We start from the raw sequence: 11,723 nt of genomic DNA on the forward strand, positions 1-11,723 counted from the left end.
GGGTCCAGACTACTGTGACTGTAGATCAACAGGCCCTGGGTCCAGACTACTGTGACTGTAGATCAACAGGCCCTGGGTCCAGACTACTGTGACTGTAGATCAACAGGCCCTGGGTCCAGACTACTGTGACTGTAGATCAACAGGCCCTGGGTCCAGACTACTGTGACTGTAGATCAACAGGCCCTGGGTCCAGACTACTGTGACTGTAGATCAATAGGCCCTGGGTCCAGACCACTGTGGCTAGACCACTGTGGCTGATACTGTGACTGTAGATCAACAGGCCCTGGGTCCAGACCACTGTGGCTGATACTCATTCCAAAATCATGGGCATTAATATGGAGTTGGGCCCCCCACATGGAGTTGGGGACCTTTACACCACTCCAGCCAAAACTTGGCATTGCGCAAGGTGATCTTAGGCTTGTGTGCAACTGAGGACCGATGATTTTTACACGCTTCAGCACTTGGCGGTCCCGTTCTGTGAGCTGGTGTGGCCACTTCGCGGCTGAGCTGTTGTTGCTCCACTTCAAAATACAAGCACTTACAGTTGTCCGGTTCAGCTTTATTAGGGCAGAAATTTGACAAACTGACTTGTTGGAAAGGTGGCATCCTATGACTGTGCCATGTCAAAAGTCACTGAGCTCTTCAGTAAGGCCATTCTACTGCCAATGTTTGTCTATTGAGATTTCATTGCTGTGTGCTTGATTTTATACACCTGTCAGTAACGGGCTTGACTGAAATAGCCAAATCCACTAATTTGAAGGGGTGTCCACATACTCAGGCACATATTCAGTGCCTTCGGAAAGTATTCAGACCCCTTGACATTTTCCACATTTTGTTACGTTACAGCCTTATGCTAAAATGGATTGAATACTTTTCCCCCTCATCAATCTCCACAAAATACCCTAAAATGACAAAACAAAAACAGGTTTTTAGACATTTTTGCAAATTTTATGTATATATTTTTTTCAACATACAGTTGAAGTTTACATACACCTTAGCCAAATACATTTAAACTCAGTTTTTCACAATTTCTGACATTTCATCCTAGTAAAAATTCCAGGTGAGGGCTTTGTGATGGCAACTCCAATACCTTGACTTTGTTGTCCTTAAGCCATTTTGCCACAACTTTGGAAGTATGCTTGGGGTCACTGTCCATTTGGAACCAAGCTTTAACTTCCTGACTGATATCTTGATGTTGCTTCAATATATCCACATAATTTTCCATCCTCATGATGCCATCTATTTTGTGAAGTGCACCAGTCCCTCCTGCAGCAAAGCACCCCCACAACATGATGCTGCCACCCCGTGCTTCACGGTTGGGATGGTGTTCTTTGGCTTGCAAGCCTCCCCCTTTTTCCTCCAAACATAACGATGGTCATTATGGCCGAACAGTTCTATTTTTGTTTCATCAGACCAGAGGACATTTCTCCAAAAAGTACGATCTTTGTCCCCATGTGCAGTTGCAAACCGAAGTCTGACTTTTTTATGGCGGTTTTGGAGCAGTGGCTTCTTCCTTACTGAGCGGCCTTTCAAGTTATGTCGATAAAGGACTCGTTTTACTGTGGATATAGATACCTTTGTAGCTGTTTCCTCCAGCATCTTCACAAGGTCCTTTGCTGTTATTCTGGGATTGATTTGCACTTTTCGCAGCAAAGTACATTCATCTCTAGGAGACAGAACGCATCTCCTTCCTGAGCGGTATGATGGCTGCGTGGTTCCATGGTGTTTATACTTGCATACTATTGTTTGTACAGATTAACGTGGTACCTTCAGGCGTTTGGAAATTGCTCCCATGGATGAACCAGACTTGTGGAGGTCTACAAAGTTTTTTTTACTTGTGGAGGTCTTGGCTGAATTCTATTGATTTTTTTCCTATGATATCAAGCAGAGGCACTGAGTTTGAAGGTAGGCCTTGAAATATATCCACAGGTATACCTCCAATTGACTCAAATGATGTCAATTAGCCTATCAGAAGCTTCTAAAGCCATGACATCATTTTCTGGAATTTTCCAAGCTATTTAAAGGCACAGTCAACTTAGTGTATGTAAACTTCTGACCCACTGGAATTGTGATACAGTGAAATAATCTGTCTGTAAACAATTGTTGGAAAAATACTTGTCATACACAAGGTAGATTTCCTAACCGACTTGCCAAAACTATAGTTTGTTAACAAGAAATTTGTGGAGTGGTTGAAAACAACTTTTAATGACTCCAACCTAAGTGTATGTAAACTTCCGACTTCAACTGTACCTTATTTACATAAGTATTCAGACCTTCTTTTTCTATGAGATTCGAAATTGAGCTCAGGTGCATCCTGTTTAAATTGATCGTCCTTGATGTTTCTACTACTTGATTGGAGTCCACCTGTGATAAATTAAATTGATTGGACACGATTTGGAAAGGCAAACAACTGTCTACATAGGGTCCCACAGTTGACAGTGCATGTCAGAGCAAAAACCAAGCCATGAGGTTGAAGGAATTGTCCATAGAGCTCCGAGACAGGATTGTGGCGAGGCACAGATCTGGGGAAAGGTACCAAAACATTTCTGCAGCATTGAATGTCCCCAAGGACACGGTGGATTCCATCATTTTTTAATGGAAGAAGTTTGGAACCACCAAGACTCTCTTCCTAGAGCTGACGAAACTCAGCAATCGGGGGAGAAGGGTCAGAGAGGTGACCAAGAAAACGATGGTCACTCTGACAGAGCTCCAGAGTTCTTATGTGATGATGGGAGAAACTTCCAGAAGGACAAACCATTTTTGCAGCATTCCACCAATCAGACTTTTATGGTAGAGTGGTCAAACGGAAGCCACTACCCCGTAAAAAGCACATGACAGCCCGTCTGGAGTTTTCCAAAAGGCAACTATAGATTCTCAGACCATGAGAAACAAGGTTGAACTCTTGGGCCTGAATTCCAGCACCACGTCTGGAGGAAACATGGCACCATCCGTACGGTGAAGCATGGTGGTGGCAGCATCATGCTGTGGGTATGTTTTTCAGCAGGGTTGTTGTGTTAAAAAAAAAAAATCATCAATTTTAGAATAAGGCTGTAACGTAACAAAATGTGAAGGGGTCTGAATACTTTCCGATTGCACTGTGTGTATATATAGTGTGTATATATAGTGTATCTTGCTGCGCTTTGTAAGCACAGATCTAAAATGCTTCTTATTGTAATTTCTGCTCGGCATCATACTAATTCTGTGCTTCAGATGAGCAGACAGCGCTCTACCTGATTTGTACTGTAGCTACTGTTCTCCAGTGCTTTTCAAATAGGCAGCCTATTTCTCAGGTAAAATGCAAGATTAACTTTAAGCAAAAAAATTGGAAATATAGCTGGCTACATTATGTTTATGATAGGCCTAAACATTAGAAATATGATGGACATGCGTAGTGTTAGCCTTTTCATTTTAAGCTGATTTACCTTTGGCTGCCAGCCAAATAGCATTGCACTTCTGTTGTCATCTGATGAAAATTAATCTATTTTCTGCTGAATGTGTTTGCATTAATGCATTTTCTGTGAAGGAAAACTATAGCTGCACGTCCCTGATCACTCTGTTCAAGCAACAACAACAAAAACGTTCAACATAAAACGCGCGACCCCTGTCAATACACAGCCGGACTCACCTGCTCCCGCTTTCTCACTCCCGCTTTCTCACGTTGTGCTACTTACTAACAAGCACGTGACTGGATAAACTGTTCTGGGGAACTAAGTAAGCATCATAATGTGCCTGGTGAAATGAAGAACGCAATCTGCTTTATCTCCTAATGAATTACACAAGTTAACTGCAGATATTTACTTTAAAAAATAGCTACAAATATTAAAATGTATTGAAAAACTTCAAATAAATAGTTTCAATGGTATTGAAAAACCATCCCAAATACCCTGGTATACTGTATATATACGGTATACCGCCCAATCCTAGTGTGCTTGGCATTGCAGTGGCATGCAAACCAATGTTTTCCCCACTGTGGTCACCTGAACTTTCATTTTAAACAACTTTGTGAAGCTTAGAAAATGACAACAGAGAACACTTCAAGTACAGTCAACACAACATTCCAAAGTGCTATGCATGAGATTCCAAACCATACTATTTCCCAGGAGCATCGTGTCATTAATGCTCGAACACATCGCACCGAAAGTAGATCTAGTGTTAATCTGACGATCGTTTTCACAAGATTCTACATGTAAAATCAGCGCGCTAATTATGTTTAGAGGTGCTAAGTACTCTCAGCCAGCAAATGCTATTGGTGTGTCTGAGCCCTAAGGCCGCAGTCTATCTCTCTCTCTCCCTCCCCAGGACTGGCAGTTTGACGACGGCGCGCCCCCTCCCTCTAAGGTGGTGGAGGACTGGCTGAGTCTGCTAAGGTCCCGTTTCCTAGAGGATCCAGGCTGCTGCGTAGCTGTGCACTGTGTGGCTGGACTGGGCAGGTGAGGGGACCAGCTCAGTTGGTAGAGCATGGTGCTCATAACACCAGGATAGTGGGTTTGTTTCCTGGGACCACCTATATTTAAAATGTATGCACACATGACTGTAAGTCACTTTGGGTATATGCATCTGCTAAATGGCTATTATTATTATTATTATTATTATTATTATTATTATTATTATTATTATTATTATTGATACTCTGTATTAGGGGACCAGTAGGATGCTCTGTAGTGAATGGACAACCGTGTTTGAGTATTCATGCATATCATTGCCTATAATCAGATCAAGGGGACATTTTTGATTTAAGGTTAACAAGGTATCACACGGAACTGGATCCAAAGAGGTTGTGTTGACTGTCACTGAGCTTTGCACAGTGCTTACCAAGTTTATCTGCCAGTCAGTTGGTTAAACCTGGGTCAAGGGAGGCTCATTCTCACCGGACCCACACCTCTCCAGGTTCAAGGATAGGATAGGCACCTCTGGTTGCGTCCCAAGTGGCAGCACTATATATGGTGCCGTTTGGGACACACCCATTGTTCATTTCTAGGGGAAAGAAAAGGGGCCTTCTGAGTAAGACAGATAATAGCGGCGAGTATCCTTCTAGCTCAGCGCTTCAGCGTGAGTTTTCCCAGTACCCACTCTTCCTCTACACAGCCACAATGAGGTTGCCTGGTCCCAGATCTGTGTGTGCTGGTGTGACAATAACCAAAGGAGTTGGCAAGAAACCACAAAAAGATATGGGACCAGGCTAATGCGTAGCTGCCCACCCCATCATACTGAACAACCTCTTCTAGACCGGTGTCTAGACCCCTCCCTGTCTCCCCTTCTCTCTGAGGGCTGGCTAGCTAGCTAGCCTAGCACTGGGCCAAAGTCAACACAAACAGACCCCTTGGTGCCCCCGTGCTGCAGCAATTCAGTAATCCCACAGTATTATTAGAGGCACCGGGGGTGAAGTCTGAAGACGAAACAGGAAGGAGGCATTTGTTTTTGCGGTCCCCTCTTCACTGTACGTACGCTGGGCTCCTTCCATGACCTTTTAGCTGGGATCAGGCCCGACCCCAGTTGGAGCAGAGCGGGGGCCAATACCCTATAATTGAATCTGCTGTTCCATCCCATTCCATCTAGTGTTTATATCAGGCCCCAGCCCAGCAGCCCAGTAACTAGAGATGACCCTGGATCCACCCCTCTGTCTGCAGCAGGGATAGGCTAACTTTCCCTCTTGTCGTTTTGAAGCTGTGAAGGGAGAAAGTGAGCCATTCTAGCTAGCAACCACCCCACTGGGACATGTTTTTGAACAATAGGACAGTATTATACTGATCAGACTTTGTGTAAAGACACACTGCTCTTCTTCTTATTACACACAAACAAACAGTCCAACAGAATGTAGTAGGGGTAGAGTTATAAACCGAGTGACATGGGGGTCTGGTTTGGGGGCAGTATAACCCTGGCAGTCTGGTTTGGGGGCAGTATAACCCTGGCAGTCTGGTTTGGGGGCAGTATAACCCTGGCAGTCTGGTTTGGGGGCAGTATAACCCTGGCAGTCTGGTTTGGGGGCAGTATAACCCTGGCAGTCTGGTTTGGGGGCAGTATAACCCTGACAGTCTGGGTTTGGGGGCAGTATAACCCTGGCAGTCTGGTTTGGGGGCAGTATAACCCTGGCAGTCTGGTTTGGGGGCAGTATAACCCTGGCAGTCTGGTTTGGGGGCAGTATAACCCTGGCAGTCTGGTTTGGGGGCAGTATAACCCTGGCAGTCTGGTTTGGAGGCAGTATAACCCTGGCAGTCTGGTTTGGGGGCAGTATAACCCTGGCAGTCTGGTTTGGGGGCAGTATAACCCTGGCAGTCTGGGTTTGGGGGCAGTATAACCCTGGCAGTCTGGTTTGGGGGCAGTATAACCCTGGCAGTCTGGTTTGGGGGCAGTATAACCCTGGCAGTCTGGTTTGGGGGCAGTATAACCCTGGCAGTCTGGGTTTGGGGGCAGTATAACCCTGGCAGTCTGGGTTTGGGGGCAGTATAACCCTGGCAGTCTGGTTTGGAGGCAGTATAACCCTGGCAGTCTGGTTTGGGGGCAGTATAACCCTGGCAGTCTGGTTTGGGGGCAGTATAACCCTGGCAGTCTGGTTTGGGGGCAGTATAACCCTGGCAGTCTGGGTTTGGAGGCAGTATAACCCTGGCAGTCTGGGTTTGGAGGCAGTATAACCCTGGCAGTCTGGGTTTGGAGGCAGTATAACCCTGGCAGTCTGGTTTGGGGGCAGTATAACCCTGGCAGTCTGGTTTGGGGGCAGTATAACCCTGGCAGTCTGGTTTGGGGGCAGTATAACCCTGGCAGTCTGGTTTGGGGGCAGTATAACCCTGGCAGTCTGGTTTGGGGGCAGTATAACCCTGGCAGTCTGGTTTGGTGGCAGTATAACCCCATCTCTGACGCACATCTCCCTTCCCCAAGGAGCTAGCCTCAGCTTTTGAAATGGTGCCAATGTTTTCTTGGCCCAACTTATTTATTTTCATACGTTTCAAATGGAAAAGACTGTTTCAGCACCCTTTTTCTCTGAGCAAAGGCTCACTAAGAGGGGGTTACAGGCTTACGTTTAGGTTGTGTGTCTAACAGGAAAAACCTTAATGGCCCATGATTAGATTTGTTTTGAAACGTTCACAGAATATTGTGTCCCCGGTTTATTCTGAGACTGACACATCTTTATCCCCGCTCCTCATTAAAAAGACCCAAAACTCTGAGGTTATGGCGGAACCAGCCCCCTTAACCCTATTAGTAAGCAGTGTTGAGCTAAAGCTTTTGTGGATTCAACAGGTTAGTGGAAGTTAGTCTGGCTGAAAGCACATAGCTCTGTCTGTGCCTTGTAAGGGGATGCTCTGTTTGAGAAGGTTGTGTATGAGAGCACACTCACACACACAGCCATTGTCTCACACTTTGCCTTTCTATGTCCCACACACTCTGGGGGGGAGTTTTCATCTGGGTACAGATCTAGCTTCTCCTTCCCCAATCCTAAACATAACCATTAGTGGTGGAAATGCTAAACTGATTCCAGATCAGCATCTAGGAGCAACTTCACCCTCCCACGTCCCAAGCTTTCACTGTTTCAGTAAAGGGCACCACTCACCAGCCGTACTCTGGCCCTCATATTCAGGAGTCACCACTGTCCTATACAGCCACAGGTTATTCTGTTCTGTACAGTAAGGTATTGCAGTGCGCCCCCTATCTATCCCCTCTATTGTTCCCTGCCTAAAATAATTTTGGTTTCAATAGATCATTTTGGTGCCGGAGGGCCTGAATGAAGCTTTGGGACCCTTTGCATCCCATCTGGAAAGGAATCTAAGAAAGAAAGTCAACTTTCTATATCAGTTAGTGATGTGATTGTTTCTGACTGGCCTGTTGTGGATGTTCTGTCTTGGCAGAGCCCCGGTGCTGGTGGCGTTGGCACTGATCGAGAGTGGTATGAAATATGAGGACGCCATCCAGTTTATCAGACAGTGAGTATCCCTCACTCTCTTTCCGTCTTACTGTTCTTCTGTATTCTGCCAAACTCTCTTGATCTACTGCGGTCATGTTATGAAACTTGTTGCTCTTGCGTTCATTGTCATGGCTGTCAGACACACCTTTTTTGACTGATTTAAATGCTTATGGATCTGTCTGTTTTGAACAAGTGGCCCTATTATTAGAGGATAAGAACCTCTACAGATGAGGTCTGTTGAGCTCAGTTCTCTTACTGTAGTTCGTTCTTAAATATCCATGTTTTTTTTGTTTTCCAGGAAGCGCCGAGGGGCGATCAACAGCAAGCAGCTGACCTACCTGGAGAAGTACCGACCCAAACAGAGACTGCGCTACAAAGACCCACACATCTTCAAGAACAAGTGCTGCATCATGTGACCCCCCCCACCCCTCTCAGCCAATCATCTGCCTGCCACCGACTGATCTGACCCGAATGGATACCGACGACGACGGACAAGTCCACAGCCAATGCACTTTGTGACTGAACTTTTGAGAACTATTGGATTTATAAATCATGAACTGAGCTGAGCAGCTCCACCAAAGGAAGGGTGTGATGTCTCCCTGGTGCCTAATGACAGCGCTTACTGAGGGGGTCGATGGATCCAGCCAAGACCTCCTTGAATCTGACTTTTTATCCAAGAGCCAGGCGAAGGTAGCTTGGAATGGATGGTGGCAATAGGACGTTGACTCTCGCCACATTGAACTCCATCATAACCATTGGGTGGTGCCTCGCCGCAAATGACTTGACTTGGTAATTGTACCTCCAACACCCTTTGCTACCAAATGGTGGTAGCGCCTCAACTCATGGTCTGAAAGACAGCCAGCTTTAGCTGTATGAATATAAAACCAATGTGAATCATGGGATTTTTTTTTTTTTTTGTGCCTGGTTGCCCTTTTTTGCCCTGCCTAGAGTAGGCTGTTCTGTTCACTCCTTGTTCCAATGACCTGATGATTACTGTAATATATTTTTGTCATGATGCCCCTTTCTAGCTTGAATATTCAGTGGGCTTGCAGATGAGAACAGAGGGGTTGGGATGGTTATAGGGTGGGGTGCACTTGGATGATGACCAATAGGTTTATTTGTACTGTACCTCAATTTTGTAACTGATGTTAGGCTAGGTAGGACGGTTATTCACTTACTGGCTCACGGGTGTATGGGAGGAAGCAGAGTTAAATTTCCCCTAGACTCTGATCTTGGGTCAGTTTTGCAGTTTCCCCACTAATGTTAAGGTTAGGATTTGGGGAGGGGAAGCTGATCCTAGATCTGCACCTAAGGGACAAAAAGCCACAAAGTGCTCTACGGTCATATCCTGTACTGAATACGTGTCCCTCTCTCTCTACCATACTCTTTGTTACACGGCAGCTGTGCATTGAGTCTACTCGCAGGGAGTTAAATGCTGTTGCTGAATTCAAGGGTCACGTCAAAACACTTTGGTTTACCCCACCCCCCCCCCCCATTGGCATAGTTGGTTAGGCCAACCAGAATGAATGCACGTTCTGCGTTTCTTTTCTAGCCCAGTTTCTCTATCAGGTCAACTCTTGTGCAGGTGTAGTCAGTTTACACCTCACCAGACACACAGCCTTGTCTCTGTTCGCCGCATTGAAGTCGCCTTCCGTCTGCCTTTTGAAGAAACCACCTTCAGCTGTATAGAAATAAAGTGTTTGTCATGGAACTGCTCATTCCTGGTGCGATGAGCTGAGTGGGAGTAGTGTGAGACATTGGATTATGTAAGAGGAGCGTGAAAATATGACAGCAGTAGCAGTCATCCACTTTGTTTTGATTGACTCACTACTTTAATTACTCTCCACAATGCTTCCACCTGCTGGACGTAATGAGTTGCTACAGGGTGTGGATATAACTTTGATGGACTCGATCCAAAATATGGTATAATTAGCTGTATTAATAATAAACTATTTTGTTATCAGAGTATGACAGTATTTCAAATCTCTGAACAGTAAAAATACCTGTTTTGCCAAGTAGATGGTGCCTTTGAGTTATGGGTTCACCTGAGGGAAAGGGCTTTCAAGAGCCCGGTTTATACCTGGTGTTAACATGTCTACACCTAAACATCTGGCCAAGATCAGGGGACGAGTAAAATAATTGATTGTGGTCAGATACTCACCACCTTCAGAGATTGATTGGATGAAAAGGGCTTTATAAATACATTTGATTGATGAAAGAATCCCTTTCTCAAATTTGGTAGTCTCTACTGTGTGTAGGGGCCCACGCTCATATTCCATTCTTCCACTTCAGCAGAACCAGGGCCCTGTTTCCCTTCCTAACCTTCCCCAGATGGGAGAGACTCTGGGCTAGCCTGGGAATCCAAACTGTTCGGTTTCGATTCCCAGGCTGTATCCCAAATGGCACCCTGTCAAAAGTAGGATACTATATAGGGAATAGGGTGCTATTTAGAACTGATTCCGTAAAGGAGATCTGTATCAAATGAACCAGAAGACTTAAAACAATATCCTCCTTGTGACTCCCATCCCTGCTGCTGTTGAGTAACGCCAGGTCTAGACTTGACAGTTCATGCAGCTTTTGTATTCTGATCATGGAAATCCGAACAAGTCATGCATCTACACCTATATTTAAATGCATCCACAGTGTCTAGATGCCCTTTTCCCACGCTATATTCAAATGCAGTATGTAAATGGAATAGGCTAAATCTGACAATACATCAACTTGATGGCAGTAGCCAGCTAACCGCTAGCCTTTTATGAAGCCACAAAACACATTCCTCAAAAGCTAGGCATGAAAAAAGGTCCCTCTTGCTCCAACAACACACCTTTATTGTGGGCGGAGTGTTGTTTCAGTAGCCTGATCGCATCAGCAATGTGTCCCTGACCACCACCTGAAGTTTTCCACCAGATCTGTCTTTTCAATGTGATATTCGCATTCACTTGTGGGCCAGGGCTTTAAACCTGCAATATGTCACTTTTTGGGCTACCTGACCAAATTCACATAGAAATGTGAGTTATAGATCTGTTTCTATGCTTCCTGTTAAGTGACATTTTGGCTTTGTTCACTAGGTTCAAAACAGCTGAAAATATTTCACAGCGGTTGAGATGGAACAATTACTCTACACCATACTTGTTTTATCGCAAACTGAAAATAAGCAGACTATTAGAATGTTTGCAACCAGTTCATGGCTGAGCGATTTCTGCATAGTGCATAACCAAATCTACTGGGCCTTCTGGGTAATGATTGAGTAGGGTACACCAAAGCAAAGGGTTTTTCTATAAAAAAAACACTTATTGAATAAGTTCAGGTTGTAGCTCCCAGTAAAAATAAAAAAATCCCTTCTGAACAACCCTTAATTTCCCCACACGACAGATACTGTTCTAGTCCTGATACTAGTCCTACCTTAGATTTGAGTAATTTAGCAGATACTTATCCAGAGAGCCTTGAGTGCAAACTCTTCTTCACCCACTGTTTGAGCTGCAGCCTCTCACAATAACTCTTATGAATTGGAACTCATGATAACCCTTTAGCTACAGAGTGAAAGATTCCATTCCTGGGCTCATTAATTAAACAACCATGTAAGTATATATCATTCAAATTGTACAAAAAAAGGAGATTCAATCATTGATCTTGGTGCTTTTCCGGAAGGTAAGAGACTTAGGTTTCTATACGTGTATGATCATTTATCCAACTGGACTTTCTCCATTTTCCATCTCAGCTTCAAACAAGTCAACTCCTCATTTAGTAAAACTGGGACAGTGAGGTCTCTTAAACTAAAGTAAAACAATGAGCCAGTGAAGTCTCAACTAGCCAGTAAACTACAACAACA

At 44.8% G+C, this 11,723-nt stretch overlaps 1 protein-coding gene across 6 annotated transcripts in view; it reads left to right on the forward strand.

Annotated features, from left to right (window-relative positions):
* LOC110496663 (protein tyrosine phosphatase type IVA 3) overlaps window positions 1–9,859 on the forward strand; it is a 68,980-nt gene extending 59,121 nt beyond the window's left edge. For 3 of the 6 annotated variants that reach the window (XM_036953447.2, XM_036953445.2, XM_036953448.2), the window contains exons 4-6: window positions 4,300–4,430; window positions 7,839–7,913; window positions 8,193–9,859. In XM_036953447.2, coding sequence (XP_036809342.1) covers window positions 4,300–4,430; window positions 7,839–7,913; window positions 8,193–8,310 — 324 coding nt within the window. In that variant the 3' untranslated portion in view covers window positions 8,311–9,859. The remainder of the gene's footprint in view (window positions 1–4,299; window positions 4,431–7,838; window positions 7,914–8,192) is intronic. The other 3 variants (XM_090209230.1, XM_036953449.2, XM_090209231.1) reach the window with 1 other exon arrangement.
* Window positions 9,860–11,723: the final 1,864 nt, after the last annotated feature.

This window comes from Oncorhynchus mykiss, chromosome 18, assembly GCF_057628025.1.
Source record: "Oncorhynchus mykiss isolate SJ-2025 chromosome 18, ASM5762802v1, whole genome shotgun sequence".
In the NCBI taxonomy this organism is placed as follows: Eukaryota; Metazoa; Chordata; class Actinopteri; order Salmoniformes; family Salmonidae; genus Oncorhynchus; species Oncorhynchus mykiss.